General features: G+C 40.5%; 1 protein-coding gene across 1 annotated transcript in view; it reads right to left on the reverse strand.

The window, feature by feature from the left end:
* Positions 1-1,780: 1,780 nt before the first annotated feature.
* Positions 1,781-17,302, reverse strand: part of LOC111867607 — a 58,462-nt gene continuing 42,940 nt past the window's right edge. Inside the window, exons 3-4 of the mRNA XM_033752725.1 lie at positions 12,726-14,150; positions 1,781-2,243 (exon numbers count right to left, since the gene is read on the reverse strand). Coding sequence (XP_033608616.1) covers positions 2,230-2,243; positions 12,726-14,150 — 1,439 coding nt within the window. The 3' untranslated portion in view covers positions 1,781-2,229. The remainder of the gene's footprint in view (positions 2,244-12,725; positions 14,151-17,302) is intronic.

Here is a 17,302-nt window from a genome sequence, read left to right on the forward strand (position 1 = left end):
CAAATTGAAAAAAAAAAGCAATGACCTCATCAGGACTCGAAACCGCGACCTTCCGGCTTGTAGCATACCGCCTCAACCAATTACACAACCGCGTGCCCCGACTAAATGGCAACTGAAACATAATATAATATGACTAACTTGATATCCAGTGTACAGAAAAGCTTATTTTCCGAATTATAAATAATGACAATAAGTAAAACATCGCTTCTTTGTTGTGTATATGTTATAGTTACACACAATCTATTTAATGACATGATTTCTACAAAGCAAAAGCCATACTAAGACAAGTCTGGATTAAGCTACAGTGCTTATGATCACGCGCTTCTGTCATGCTTGTCGAATAGTTCTGTAACTAGAACCCCTGCCAGTTTTGATTTCAAACTTCCAAAATATCGGGTGTCCGGATGAAAGGTATCCAAAATAAATTATATCTCGGAAAGTAATTGTCATATACGATGGGGTACCCAAAAGAAACCGAACTAATTTTTTTGTGGGCAGAGCTTTTGTAGTACCGCGTTTTGCCGCTGTGAGCGCATAGAGCTAACATTCCTGAGTCGATAAGCTGACTACAGTTGCTTCAGAAGGTAAGGACTAGTTTCGGCAGAGTTTATAGTGACAACTGTTTTGTGTGAACGTCTTTTTTGCAATGGCTGATTTCGTGCGGCGATGAAATTCTGCTTTTTGCTCGGGAAAAGGGGAACAGAAACTCTTGAAATGTTAAAAACGGCGTACAAGGACGATGCTATGGGGAAAACTCCAGTGTTTGAGTGGTTTTCCCGTTTCAAAAATGGTGAAATGTCAATTGATGACAAACCTCGTTCTGGTCGTCCTTCCACAGCCCGAACACATGAAAATGTTGAAAAAAAATCGTGAAATCATCAAGGAAGATCGACGACGGACCATTGAAGAAATTGTGGAGCTGTCGGGAGTGACTTGGAGCAGTCGGGTGACTGGTTTTCCCATCATGACAATGCCCCTGCTCACACAGCCCTGTCTGTACGACAATTCTTGACCAAAAATGGTATGACCCCTGTTCCTCACCCTCCATACTCACCCGACCTTGCCCCGTGCGACTTTTTTTTTTTTGTTTCCTCGAATGAAGAGAGACATGAAAGGAAAGCGTTTTGCTGATGTTGCTGAGTTGAAGGAAAAAAAACGGAGGCTCTGTCAAGCATCTCAAAAGATGAATTTAGACAATGTTTTGAAAAATGGAATAAAAGACTAGACAAGTGTATTAGTGTAAGTAGAGAAGGTTTGTGCTTAAAATTTGAATAAATAAGTTAAAAAAATAAGTTCGATTTCTTTTGGGTACCCCCTCGTACATATCCGGTTTATGTCATCGGAAAGGAAACCCCTGAATTTTTTTTTTCATTCCCGGCTTACGCGCATGCGCCGCCACATTTCTGCCACCATGTTAGGAATCATCTGGGAGATGGATCGGCAGAGGTGGATCAATTGCTAGGTCTCCTACGTCGCCAGATTTAACCCCACTGAATTCTTTCTTGTGGGGTTATGTGAAGAATACTGTATACCAGGTTAAGATCAGCGACCTGCAACATCTGAAAGCCCGCATAAGGGACGCTGTGGCTATGGTAACACCAAACATGCTGGATCGTCTGGATATTTGTCGTGCCGCCAAGGGAGCCCACGTTGAAATTTACTGAGAAAGTTATAATCTCAGAAAAAAAAATGATAGTTTCCCTTTGCAGTGGTCTAACCCATAAATATGTATAATAAAAGCTTTCTCAGATATAATTATTTTATTTTGGATGCCCTTCATCCGAACACTCTGTATATACACATTCTGAATAATACGTACAGTGAAACATTCGGAAGTGCTGCCATGTTACTCTAAAAAAGTAAATTTACAAAAATAAGGATTCAAATGAATGCTTAAACCTTGTCAATTTAAGAGCATAGCACACACATAAAGTATGAAGATGCCATAACCATGCAAAGCAACTGGAAGCCATTCTTAAAAATAAAATCTCATCACATCTGCCTCTTTTATGGGTATAAAAGTGTGCTGATTTACCTCCTAATGCAATCCATCAAAGCAGCCTAAGGATATTAGGAGGAGGGTTAAATACATTAAAATAGAAGGCACGATTCCAAATAGCCCAATCTTAAGATAAGCAGGTATGTATGGAAGGAAGAATGTTCGTATGTCACATTTAGGTCAATTAATCAGCAAACAAAATCTTCATTCCATCTTCTTCTTGTTTAATCCTATGAAGTACTTGCTGAAACACAAAATTACAGAACGTTCGTAAGGGTTTCCTGCGAATAAAGCAGTTATAAATTTAAGTCGACATTTAATTCAGTAGAGTCCTACTGATTATAAGGAACATTTAACATATCAACTTTCTGCTTATAATTCCAAATTCGATAAGAACCAGTATTTCAGTTTATAGAAAACTCCGTCTCACATATCCAATCCTCTTTTCTTCCATAAGGACAGCTGAGACTTGGGGGAACCATGTGAACATCTGGGTGGAAACCAAGCATGCATGGACGCGTTCTTGTTCTGTTTATATTGTGATGCATAAACCAACTGCTAGGTAACGACTCAGTCTACACGTTCCAGCGACCACAACAATAAGAGCTGTGTCCTCTGTGGACCATGCTAAAATTCGTTGCTAGGTAACACAACAATTCTATGTGGTCTGCGGCATGACCAGTGCTGGGTAAAGGGCCAATGAACACACATTCTGACACGTGACACGTATTTCCTATGGGGTTCGACCCTAGCCTATATATATATATATATATATATATATATACAATCTGTCTGTAGCCAGAACTAGAGGACTGGAATTGGGAGTTCAGATGAGTCAACAGAATGGGAATACAACAGCGTACATCGGAGTAGGAGATAGATAACTGAGTTCAGTTGTCAGCTGAAGTCAGTAGCTGAAAAAGAAGTCAGCCTGTGAAGACTTAGTGTGTGACAGAAGATTTAGTCACAGTGAGACTGTTTTAATTCCGTTACCAGAGTACGACTAGCGAAGACTGAGAATCCCATTGCGTATGTAACGGTGAACTGTAAATTGTGTAAATCAGAGATAGCGCTGTATTGCTTGTAAGTACGATCTAATTGAATAAGGCGTTAATAAATCCACTGACGAATCGAAACACCGTCTATAGTCAATGATATATGTAACAATACGTAAAACTTTTCACAGACATAAACACCACTGTCAAGTTAATCCCACCTCAAATCTCTGAATGGAAGCTAAACTAGAGGCATATATGCAAGATGACATTTTACATAAGCAATTTCACATATGGCTACCTTCGTGAAAAATGTAAGACAGAAACAAGTCCACTAAAAAACTAAAAAGTAAACTCCGTGGGTTTGGTCCACAAGCGAATTATACCCACTAGGTGACATATTTACTCTTCCGTTTACAGTAATAACTACAACTAAACATATTGTCGCGTGCCAGGAATCCGGAATGGTTGATTTCCTAAGCAACGGCTACGGTAAGAAGGTATACTTCCATGGAAAAGCAATACCAGCAATACCTCAAGCAACAAACGCGTTTCCCCGGAGATGAAGGGACAACAAAAAGGTTCGTCCCACAATAACAAGACCTACACTGTCAAACAGTAATAAATATCTGGTAATAAGCCCCAGATTGGGCTCGACACCAAGATTGACTGATTGACTGAGCGTCAGTCGCAATGTGACTTCGATTTTGACTCGAGAGCAGTTTGTAGCTGACCTTAGAAGAGTTGTCAGTCTTCAGGTAGCTCCGAGGGAACAGAAGACTTCACCGAGATAAGCGTGCAAAAAGTAACTATAACAGTGTCGTAAAAAAAGTCTGGCGACGTTATAAATGAATAATAATTGTACTTGGAAGCGCAGGGAAGATCGGCCAATAAACTTATTCGCTAAATCAGAGACCTGCGTGAATTAATCTGTAGTGTTACATAGGCAACACGCGACAACTGGTGTTACAGAAGTGGGATTGTACATAAACAAGCAAACAACACGCGATTAAGACAAATTATCGGACTAACAGCATATCGAGTTTTATAATGTCACATTATTTGACGTGCCGCCAGGAAGGCCGGATGATAAGACGTCCATCACTGGTCAATGGCTAGCAAGTACTAGGTAAGGCAATATTAGCAGCCCGTTGCCTAGGAAATTGCGTAGACAATACGAAAACTTAACAGTGGGGGTTCCATCGTTATAATGAGGTTAGCAATATGATGTAAGGGATTGTTTGAGGCAGTAATGAGGTATTCCCGTAGCAACGAGAGAGTCGTTGGTCAGGCATACGACCGTTCAAGTGACTAGACTGCCGTGGAAACGACTACTACTAGAAATAGGGCATAATCTGCTGTACTGAGCCTGGATTGACAGAGGCCTTGTATATATTGTACGAAGAAGTGGGAATTCAGATTAAATTTATAAATATACGTAAATACTGACAATGGACTTACTAATACGGACTATGACTGACAAATGACAGGCCCGACCTCTCGTTAGAGTGGGCGCCCCAAATGGAGAGGACAGTAAATTTCATATAAGAAAAAAAAATCTGGTCATGAGCCCTGGAGACAGACTGAGCGACCGTCAGTCGCAATGTGACTTGGACTTGGAACCAAGTTAGTAACCCGTGTGAAGTAAAGTAAAGCAAAGCTATCCCTGTAACAGGCCGTGAAGGCCCATAGGGTTGTGAGACGTTGAGGGTCCCACATTATCTAAGACATTCGGCTCAAAGATGGCGGTAAGGTTGTCAGCCTTACGCGCCGGTCGACCTTTACCCTCAGGAAGATTCCTGGTACTCATTTCTGTCAGAGGCTGAGTCGACCACAGGGAAATAATGCGGCTGGAATGATTCGGTCAATTGGAAAAAAATCCAAAGACCTCATCGGGACTTGAACCCGCGACCTTCCGGCTTGTAGCATACCGTGACCCTGCGGGTCGTAGGAGGCGACAAAAAGGGAAGTCTCAAATCTGAGACAGTAAAATATGGTAAGGAGTCCCAAGGGACTCGGACCCGAGAAAGACTGCGCTGGTAAGGGCCAGCAGCATATACAAAAGACAAACCCGTCCTCTCGTCAGAGAGGGCACCCCACAAAAACAAGACCGTAACTGTCAAAGAGTAATAAACACCTGGCCACGAGCCCCAGATGGGACTTGACACCAAGACTCACTGACTGACTGACCATCAGTCGTAATGTGACTATGACTCTGACCAAGTTAGTTCGTATCCGAAGAGAGCAAAGTAGAGTTCAGATCCTACAAGGGATAAAATAAGAACGAAGAGCCAAGATACTTCATCGAGAGCAGAGCCACTGAAAAGGAAATGTCTGAAGGCGTTATAAGAGCGAGCGTAGACAAGCACCTGTCCGATAAACATATTTCCTGCCGCGTTACCTAAGAAACGCGTGATTATATGCAATTTGATAAGGTGATACATTTTACCAAACATTTTCTACAAAACATCATCGCCTGATGATGGCCAGTTACGGCCGAAACATGTAGTGTGAAAGAAGAAAGACAAAGAACTACAATAAATTGTTGCATTTACGACGGTATTTACATTATATGTATAGAAGTGTAGAGTGCAACAGGATGCTTATATATAATATATCAATTTTAATTTTGTCCACCCACCTACGCCTTGGGCTTCCCACTGGTCTCTTTCCTTCTGTTTTCCCACCAATATCACATATGCATTCCTCTTCTCCCCCATTCGTGTTACATGCTCTGCCCACCTCATCCTCCTTTTCTTTCTTTTTTTTTACATAATTCGTATTAGCAATCAGAATTACATTTGATTCTATAAGCTAATTTGCTGTATTATTCTTCGTGACGTGGAGAGGGCTGGCTAAATCCTTTTCAGTCTTCGTTCATTGTGCGGTTCCAGTAGCGGTTGCATTAGTACGTTCTCATGTCCTTCTGTTTTGTTGGGGTATCTTGTGCTTTTCCCTTTTATAACTTCCTTTACTAGCGGCACTTTCAGGTCTTCATGGAGTGTTATATTGGAAACACACCATGGGGCTTTAGTAATCATACGTAGTATCTTTGACTGACATCTCTCGATTATGGAAATATTGGTTTTGCTAGCACATNTGCTGTAGTGCCAAGGGGGGGGGGGACCTCGTTGTCTAATGAGAGTGTCATCCTCCTTGACTTGATCATTATAAATATACAGTCAACAGAAGTATAAATAGCAATACTGCTGCAATGACTCTACACCCAACACTACTAATCAAGAGCTGTGTCAAAACACTGACACTCACAAACAGAGGCCTCTTGACTGCATATATGAACATGATCACTCACTTTTGGAGTTGAGCCCTTGTTGAGAAGCCGTAAGTTATGCAGCTACTCAAGAATTTCCCAGCATTTTACGGAACCCGAAGATACATTAGTGTTCACAAGACCCCTCCACTGGTCCATATCCCGAGCCAGATCAATCCAATCCATATTACCCCATCCTCTCTCCATTTTAATATTATCCACCCACCTACGTCTTGGTCTTCCCAGTGGTCTCTTTCCTTCTGGTTTTCCCAATCAATATCCTATATGCATTCTTCTGCTCCCCACTTATGCTACATGCCCTGCCCATCTCTTCCTCCTTACTTGATCTTACAAATTTGTTAAACATGGTGACTTGTCTGGATGAAATTTATATTGCAGGATAGTGCATGGCTATATTTATATAGTCACTAAATACACTGCAATGAATAGTGGGGTTCGGCAAAAAATTACACCCCTACTATTCAGAATTAAGCCACACATGCAGTCCAGCTCTACTTTATGAGTATCTTTATTCTGCCAATATAACGATAAATTATACAACAGTTAAAATTTCAAAATTCTGTCATCCTTTCAAAATGTTCAATCTATTGTTTTCTACGGTAAATCATTGTAACATTTTTTTTTGAACTGAGCATTTGCAGTAATTTTCAAACACTATCATTTCTCTCCTTATCCAAGAATTCATAAGCATTATTCGGTTATGTCTAGTTGTATTTATTTGAAGCCATGTTTCATTTCCATAAAGATAAATCCGTGTCATCACTACATACAGCGAAACTTCTCCAAGAAAACCACCGACTCTTCTGTCCATACCTGGTCTTTTGTATGGGGTGCTCTCTGAATAAGGGATGGATTAATGAGAATTTGGGCACTACAGTACTGTAAACGCAATACATATGCTATCGCATATTCCGCTGCCTTCAATGTACGGGTGTGGTTCAGCCAACAACTGCTTATAACAAAGTCTTCAGTTATGAGGTTTTGTGCTGTTTCAACGGCTTTCATCTTAAGCACTGTCCCAGTAACTGAAATGTTCGCTCCTGCGCATTGAAACTACTCTCTCTCGAACGCAAGCTCGCACACACTGGAACTTTTCCTCCTTTCTTTTTTGTCACCTCGGCTTACATTGTGTCCCCAGTCCTTCAAACGGTCGTTTGTTTTTAAATTTCATTAACCTGGGGTTTTCTGACCTTAAAACTTCTCAGCTGATCTTCTTTCTGCAAATCCTTGCTCAATTTCCTTTTATCACTTAGATTTTTGTTGTTGTAGACAATGCTGTTTTAAAATACATCACACGACACAAACACTATGGTAAATGCACTATCCACTACGGAGACTGCTCATGAAGGTCCGCGGGTGCATGCCAAACTGTTACACCCTGCAAGACCACGAGCGAGGGGTCAAGTGGTCTGTTATGTAATCTGCAGTGCTCTTCACGACACTGGTAAGGGCATGCGCTTTTTACACGTAGAAGGGGTCTGGTAGGTAACAGTAATAGGTGACATTCGCTCGGAGCAAAATCAGAACTGTAAGGTGGGTGGCCAAACAACTCCCAGTTCGAATGCTCCTACGGTGCCTCTGTGCGAGCAGCTCTATTCGGACGCGCACTGTCATGGAGGTGCATTACACCGGATGCCAGCATTCCACGCCTTTTGTTCTGAATGGCCCTACGCAACTGTTTTAGTCTCGCAATTCACTTCTGACGTTACTGTGGTCCCTCGCTGCGTGAATTCCACCATCACCAGTCCCTTCCTGACCTGGAAAAGTTTCCATCAGCTTTCTGGTAATTCTTTAAACTTTTTCAGCTTGTTTGGCGGACGTGTGTGAATCCACTGCTTCGACTGCTATTTGGTTTCAATATTCACAAATGAAAACCAGGTATCATCACCTGTTACTCGCACGAAGTAATTGTGAAATTCATCGCCAAATTGTGATATCGCTCAAAAAAAAAAGTCCAAGCCATTCTCTGCGTTTTGTGCGTACGCGTGAGCATTTTCGGAACCCATCTTGCGCAAAATTTGTGACAGCCTGGCACAGCCTAAGAACAGTGCATGAAATTTGTGGAAATTTACACAAAAGTTCTGAAATTGTGAAGCGCCGTCTTTCACAGATTTTCTGGTCCATGCTTTGAACAAAACCATCACTCACTACAGATGGCCGACCGCTTCGCTCTTCATCGTGAACATTTGTTGGTCCACCTTTGAACATTCTACATCACTGTCTTACATTACCTTCACTCATTACAATTTCGACGTAAACCGTCGCGCGTAATTCAAGTTGGACTTCCGCAGCAGTGGATAACAGCGCAATTTCGCAGCTGGCGGGATTATCACTCGCATGACACATTGTAACTCACTCTGTAGCGACAGGAACAAACATTAGGTGACCAATTAGGTGATGGTTTACAAGTCAATGCGTTACGTGACGCCACCTCGCATGCGCGAGTTCTCCTCCGCTCCTATATTAGTTGCCTAAAATAAACGGCGGTTACTTTCCTCGTATTACTGGTAGTTCTTGTAGAAGTAGATACATACTGCGTTTTTTTATTGAATATTGCTCCTTTGCAGCAATCCAAAGTGTGAATTTGTACATCTGGCTTTTTTAATGTTATTTCTCTTAGAGACTTTCAAGCATATAAGGGGATCTTGCCATGGGTGATTCTAAAATAAAGAGGGAATGGGATCAGACTGAAAAAGTTTCACAAAACAGCACGAGTGAAGAAGGCCATTTAGAAAATGCTGGCAGCGGGGAGAAACGAGAAAAATTTCCGGAGTTAACTTCCAATTCACCGTCTTTGTCAGAATTTACATGCTACTTTATCGATAATAACATTCTGAAAACACAACTTCCCAAAATTCCATGAATTATCAAAATACCGTATATGTTTACTGCCCATTAAAATGCATCTGGGTAGCTTCATTATTTTCTGGAGCAAAGACGAGAAAACGGAAATACTAGGCTAGGCCAATTCGCTGCCCTTAGGGCACTTTTGATACATACAAAACTCATGAGGATGACTGGTACAACAGACCGTTCATCAGTTGGACTTCAATCTCTGACGAAACAGAGAGTTCAGACTGAGACTTCTGGTAGAACTGCTGTCAATTGGATGTGTTGGGGCACTGCAAGCATTCTACTCTTTTCCCAATAATATTGTGTTGTTATCCTTGTAAAATACAAAAGAAAGTGATTGCGAATGCAAGTGTTTTTAATATAGGTGAACATCGCTTCACAGATGTGAGGTGACACACTTTCCACATCCAAGAAATTCAATCTGAAACACCGCTTCAATTGAAAACATGAAGAGTATTGTGTATAAATTACATTTGCATGCAAGAGCCAGGAAATCTGAACTGGTGTTTAATCAAACATATTTACATCACGGAAAAGGTGCAAAAGATGGTGATTCAAACATATCTTTTGGTGTTATAAAACATCAATAATGAACAACTGTTTTCGGACAGTGAATCTGGGTGAGTATGCACATGTATGCGATGAATCTCACCGCCCCCAAAAGAAAACTTAGGTTTATGCAGAAGAACTCTCTCTCTCTCTCATTGGACAAACTGACTGCTAACACAGTTAAGATATATATATATATACACACACAGCAAACACGTACTTCTACTAGTTCTGACATAGCATCTAAATTATATTACGAATATAATTATATATATATATATTTATTCGTATATTTATACAAGGTGTGAATAACAACTTTTTTTTTGTGATCAGATACTTTCAATGGGAGCTACAAAAAGCACAGCTGGTGAATATCTGTATGAAGGTCTGGCAACAGTTCTTCAGGTGTCGAGATATAAGTTAATCAGAGTAAAAGCAACTGGGTCATTTACTGGACAGTCAAAACTCTGATCTGATGTATCCTGTTAGGATATCTATGTAAATCCATATTGAACTCAGACCAACGGCTGAAAGATGCAAAGAAATGCAGACTAATGATATGGGGTGAATATGATCTTAAAATTCAGTTAGAACATCAATAGATAATGCTGATACATATACTGGCAGTAATAAAATATAACAGCTAACTCCGTGGTTTTGGTCCGCAAGCGAACTATACCTACCTAGCGACCGCCGCTTGTCGGCGAAGTTAGTGCCAACTTTGGCGGATAGAGGATGGTCAGTGTTATGCCGTAAATTTCGAGATTGGAAACTTAAGGCATTGCCCAAATGTTACGGGACTTGCAAAAGCGTTTTACAGCAATTAGAGCAATTATAGCAACACATAGACTGTGGAATGCGGTCAAAAAATGTCTTAGTCAGCAGAGGTGCGTAATAGCATGAACGGAAAGCTCGCTCAGTTGGCCAATGGGTAGTACAAAATTACAAAATGCACAGGGGGAGGTGCCGCGGATTGCCCGCGAGGAGTCGAGTTTAGCCAATGGACGACCACCACCCTTAACAAGGGCAAAGGGGAGGAGGTAACTTCCCTCTTTTTCCAGCTACTGCGTCAGCTCTCTTGGTGTATAAAAAAGGAAAAGAAAGACTTTTGAGGGATCGATCAAAAAAATCGTAATATTCGGTGAGCAGCCGAAGGCTCTGCTCGACATGGGTTCTACAAGTGATGGTGTCACTGCGTCTCTATCTCAGGTAAGTCATGTTTGCTCATACTAGCCATGCTATTCAAATTGTTGTGATATGTTGAAAAACGATCTGCAGTGTGCCCTAAAAGCGTCAGGATAAAATAGGGTAGAAAGTGTGTATCGAGGGACAGGCAAAGGGAAGGAAGCGACAGGTTCAAGTCATACTCCCCGAGGGGGAAATTGGAACGAGTGAGAACTAGTAACGAGACGATGCTATGTAAACCGACCGAACGTCGGTATCGCTTTATTGTAGATAAGAGTGTAAATAGAGAGTGTTATTAGGGTAGGATGTACACAGTGTTTGGGTAACCCCCCCCCCCCCCCACCCCCCCCCCCTCCCNGTGGCGACTGAGTAGTTTAGTATTATTTTATTAACCCCCCCCTTTAGGCATAACAAATTGGTGCCAGCGGTGGGATTAGCCAAAGAGAGTTGGCTGACGGAGTGAATGAGTATTGTGTTTTTACCCACCCCTGCCATCGAAGCATTACATATGGCGGCAGAAGTGGGATATAGAACCCCGCCTGTCGCCGCAGCATAACAGTCAGTGCAACGAATCCCCACGGCCGTTAATTTCGGTTTTCTAGACCGGAGCCGCTATTTCCTTGAAATATCTCAATTATCCTCACGAGGCTGAGCGGACCCCGTTCCAGACCCACTACTTCTCAGAAAATCTGGTAGCGCCGGGAATCGAACCCGGACCTCTGGATGTGTAACCAGGAGCTCTGACCACTAGGCCACAGAGGCGGTCATTAGATCATCAATAGATAATGCTGATATACGAGTACACATACTGGCAGCGATAAACATATTATTACTAATACTAGTAATGTTACAATGTAGTACTACTAGTAACAGGATTAGTGGTACCAGTAAGGTGGTTGTGGTGGTTGTGGTAGTAGTAGTAGCAGCACAGCAATAAGCAACATTATTTACTATAAGCAGAAACACATAAGCATAAAATAAACATATGCAGGAAAGAAAAATAAAGTGCAATTTCTTTGTATTATCTATAAATTATAGAATTTTTTTTCAATGTTAACAGATTTCAACCCGAGTTTATTAAAAATTATTTAATCATCTTAAGTGCAGCGCCTCATGCTGCAAGACACATATTTCCAAATACTAAAATCTGACTTTTGTCCAAGTATTGGCATAAGAATAATTCAAGTTCCCCTCCGCCCTTCGAAATGAGCCACAAGATGTTTCCCATCTGAATATATAAACTGTATTACATGCTTCCTTCCATATAAAATGAGTCTAAGTTACCTACACCTCCCACAAACGCACAGAAAAATAATCTCTTTTACGTTCTTCATTTAAACTGCCACTACTTGGGTCAGGTTCTGCTCATGATGGCTCAGATGCAAAAGGAGTACAGAGAGCTGACGCTAGTTACTTGAAGAGGAAAGTCCAAATTAACAAAAGAGTAACAGAAATACGAGAAAAGTCCATATTAACAAAAGAGTAACAGAAATATGAGAAAAGTCCATATTAACAAAAGAGTAACAAAAATAAGTGAAAGTCCATATTAACAAAAGAGTAACAAAAATAAGAGAAAAGTCAATATTAACAAAAGAGTAACAAACATAATTATCAGCTAACAGAACAGGCCAAGATCTTCCATGTTAAATGTTAACCGCATGCTAGAATACTGTCAATCACTATCACAGTTGAAAAGATTAAGCAAACAGAAAAGGTTTCAAACATGACAAACACATATAGTTTTGTTAAGTAGAAATGGTTCGTTTTATGCCATATCTAAGTGCTCAGAAGGCAAACAATTCCAAAAGGATATTAGTTAGTCCCCATATAAGATAAATTCTGAATTTATTACCTCCTCTATTGTCCACAGCATGCTCTGCTTCAATTATGGAAGTTCCTTTTTCAATAGAAAGAATATCATTCTCTTCGTTGCTGGCATTGGTTTTCGATACATTGTCGTCACCTACTACTCTGTCATTGGTTTTCATACTGTCACCAGGAACTTCTTTCAATTCACTGCTCTCTCTCACTCGTATTCTGACAAAATGTATATTGTCTGCTTCACAGTGTCCCCCTTTCATTGGACATAATTTATCACTCTTTTCTGCTTCATCTGGTTTCATGCCTGGTTTATTATTGTCATAATAATCGTCTTCGTGGGCATTATTAACTTGGTCACCTGCATCATTAGAACCTACCCCATCAGATGACGCCTCTTTCAGTTCAGTCTGATCCTGCACCTCTATGCCAACCAACTTTCTATCTGAATCAGGTGTGTCATTATGCATATTAATCGATCCCTGAATAAAACAATCCTGCATCTCAATATCACCTGAGCTGACATGTTCATTCTGACAGTTTTGCATTCCTACTTCAACCGCAGTTTCCGTCTGATGAGCCGACTTTTCACTTAATTCCGTCTGGTTGATCTCCATTTCTACATCAGCCGACTTTTCACTCAGTTCAGACTGATCATTTTGCATCTCTACATCAGATGATTTTTCATTTAATTCAGTCTGATTGATCTCCATTTGTAAATCAGAAGACTTCTCACTTATTCCTAAAGAATCATCTTCAAGCATCTGCGCATTACTTGGTTGATTCTCATCACTTTGTACTTCCAAATCGACCAACTTATCATGCAATGCGCCCTCACTGTCCTTTGTCTCCATGTTAACCTCCAATTCTTGACGCAAAAGAGCGTCACATGCATTTTCTTCTGATGTCTCATTGCATGGATGCGAATGAGATACCTCATCAGACTTGGAAGACATAACAGTATTACTTTCATCCTCCTGTTCCATAGCATTAGGACTGTGACTAGATTCAATGTCTCTGAATAATTCTGTGTCATACTGTTTATTCTCTTTTACACATATGTTGTCTGGGACACCAAAGCTTCCTGAATGTTTAAACATTTTGCCTGCGTTAACTAAAGTCACTGAACTAGTTCCCAAATCACGAAAACTGCCCTCGGATTTAAAATGCATTTCTCTTTCAGAAGTAACAGCACTTCTGGAATCGTTTCCACTAGCTTTATCAATAATTGTATCACCTATCTTCAAACTTTTGGTGTCATTTCTTTCCTCTGAAACTTGAGAGACTTTCAGATGTTTTGATTTATAACAGTCATCTACATCACATGCTGAAGCGCTGGATTGAACATTATAAAACTGAGTATTCTTGACTACAACTGCATCTGCTACAATGCTTGATTCCTTTGAATTTCCACACATATCCTCATCACCTGCTGTGGTAATGGTTTCATTGCATGTTTCTGGAATATAAAAATCTTATCAAGTACTGAGGCAGGATGCATACACACCCGATATCATACATGAGTACATCAAAAGAAAAGGGTACAGGTACGTAACTATAAAACTACCTTTAACTACTACCAACTTACAAGCAATATGGAAATATACAAAATACAGCAGCCGGTGCACCTCCTGTTGCGAGGCGAACACGAATTCTGCCGATGGATCAGCCGATAACGTTTGGAATGAAGGGGAGTAATTATCTTGAAGACCGCTTGATGGTATTACGTTTCACGACAAGCACTGAGGTTCAAGTGTGTTTGTTTATGATTTGTCAGCAGTAGGCAGCAGTTATCAGCTCCATTGGCCATCTGTTTCCAGGTACATTTAGTGAGCGTCATGATGCCGTATACTTTAGAGCAATGTGTACTTCTGTATGATACTTACGTGAAATACGTATCTGTTGGAAAGTGTCGACGAAAATTTCAACGCAAATTTCGATATGAAAGAGTTCCAAGCAGACAAAAAAATTCATAGTTTGGTGAATGAACTTAGAACAACGGGGGCTTTAACAGACAAGAAACAAAAACATAAGTGCCGAGTGCTTACGGAGGAGAAGTTCGTTTATATAGGGGGCAGACTTGAACATACACCTAGAAAATCATCACTGAAACGTCTAGCTCAAGAGACTGAGTGTCAAAGTCTAGTTCAAGAACGGCAACGAAACTGCTGAAGCCATCCGGTGGAAGCTGGTGTCTGGTGCGCTACAAGTGTAAGAAGGTTGGTTATACCTGTGTTTTTAATAAAATTAACTGCGAAATATATCTACGTGCAAAGAAGACAGTATTTTCAATACCTTCTGTGATCTGTGAAATATAACTACATAGTTCCAAATGTTATCGGCAGTCAGGCATGCTGATTCATCGGCAAAATTTGCATGCGCCTCACAGCAAGCGGCGCAATGGCCACCGTGAAGCACTGAGCAGTGAATTCGTCTAGTTTCTAAAAAAAATCCTTGTACAATAGCACATTAACCACTGAAACAAATATTTCAATTTGTGTAACAAGCCTCCTCTACATATATTACATGGACAGAAGTTCACTTCTTCAAAAAAGAGGAGCCTCTTATAAAAGGGTGCTAATATGTAACTGAGAAGCACATGGATGATTTTACTTCTACTGGTTTGAGATTTATTATGGATACACAATATACTTTACTAAATATTACGTGTGGAATGATTCTGTGTATTTCTTTACATACAGTTTCGTCCTCGAACAGACTTCAAAATACTGCAATCTTTATAATCAACGTTAACCGTATATTGTTGGTTAGAGGTTCTCACAGCAGTGATGACATTTTGGAGGCTTAAATGAAATTCCACAGGATGTACTGCTTCCATCTTCAGGGTCGAAAAGTAAGTCAAGCACGAAATCAGCATGAAGCAAGTGGCAACCCTACTTGCTGGCTGCTTCTGGTGTTACTTGCATAGGTTACTCTCTGACCCTGAGGATGGAGGCAATACGTTCCTCAGAATGTCACTTAACTTCTACTGGTCTACATTGTGTTATATCCCAGAAGACAGTACACTTCAAGTCTACCCCTGTACTGATCCATTGGATAAATAAATGAAAAAATAGTCAATGCATATAATCTTGATCTGTAGAAAATCAAGCATTGCACAACAAACTACTTTTAGCAGGAATACAAATTTATTTCATTGTTGGGTTTTAATTTCAAGTCCTTGTAATTAAGCAACAATACCTGAATTATCCTCTCTAGCTAGCAATTATTACTACTTAATTGACTACTAATATGGGCAAAAAAAAAACACGACTAGAGTTATCTGTTTACTTCACAACACTGTCAGCTTCTAGCCTTAATAGCACTGAATGGCACGATAATTCATGAATGATGAACTAGAAAGGATCTGCAAGGAAGAGATCATGACCTAACTGTGAGAAAAGATGACATCCTTCTGTTTTCTTAGAACTTTTGGTTTAAGGTTAATTACCAACAAATTTTTCATGCAGTCATATTTGAGTACCCTCAAGATATGAATACCTATTAACATTCATGCTTAGTTATCACAGACAAACAAGAAAAGTTCATTATTTTCAAATACAAAATTGTCATATGTAATATTTCATTCCTCCTAAAATTGTTCGTGCACAGATGTTTATGTCTAACACATCTAAATATATACAAAATACACTACATTACTAACAATTCAGAATATATTAAGGACCCCAAGCAAATCACAACGGTCAATTACTGAAAACTGGAATGAGAAGTAAATGCAAGTAAGTGTATTCAGGTTTACTGAAAAGAAATATACGTGGTAGAGTCATTAAGTTCGTGGAATGTGGTTGTATCGCATCATATTACAAGGTATTCACATACACTTACGCAGATCCACATCGGCCCTCAAAATATTTGCCGTTGGCCGCTATCCAAGTCTGCCAACGTTGATATAGCTGTCGAAAACAGTGCTGAAACATATTGGCAGTAAATTCCCGTACGACGCTTTACGGCCATTCCACGAACTTACTGACTGTGGTAGTGTATGGTTTTAACCATACCTTCCTACAACCACAATTGTGTTTAGATTAAAGAAATAAACATTTCAAATTACTCTAGTCACAAGTACTGCACTAACGAATGAATAAATAAATGGGGTGGGCCGCAGTGTGTAAATCAAAGGTCCCCGTTCGTTCAACGCCCCCAAAACAAGATACTTCAAGGGAAGGGCAGTGCCTTACTTAACGGGTCATCTGGTTCCAAGATGTAATGCCCACGTGACGAAATCTTAAGCACGCTACACATTAACAACTGTATAGGATACATGGAGTTGTTTAATCTGTTTTCAGGTACCTTCTGCAAGTGGGACCTGCGGTTAAACCAAGTTTAAACTAGTATCCTATCAGGTCACGGTTGAGGCCCTATGCTACAAGCCGGAAGGTCGTAGGTTCAAGTCCCGATGAGACACTGGATTTTTTTCAATAGAACTAATCCTTCCGGCGGCACTATGGCTCTGGGGTCGACTTCAGCCTCTAACACAAATGAGTAAGAGGAATTAATGAAATAATTTTTCTGGGGAGTAAAGCGTGGCCGGCGCGTAAGGCTGACAACCTTACCGCCATATTTGAGCCGACTGTCTAGATCAAGGGTCTC

The sequence above is a fragment of the Cryptotermes secundus genome, unplaced genomic scaffold, assembly GCF_002891405.2.
Source record: "Cryptotermes secundus unplaced genomic scaffold, Csec_1.0 scaffold548, whole genome shotgun sequence".
Classification (NCBI taxonomy): domain Eukaryota; kingdom Metazoa; phylum Arthropoda; class Insecta; order Blattodea; family Kalotermitidae; genus Cryptotermes; species Cryptotermes secundus.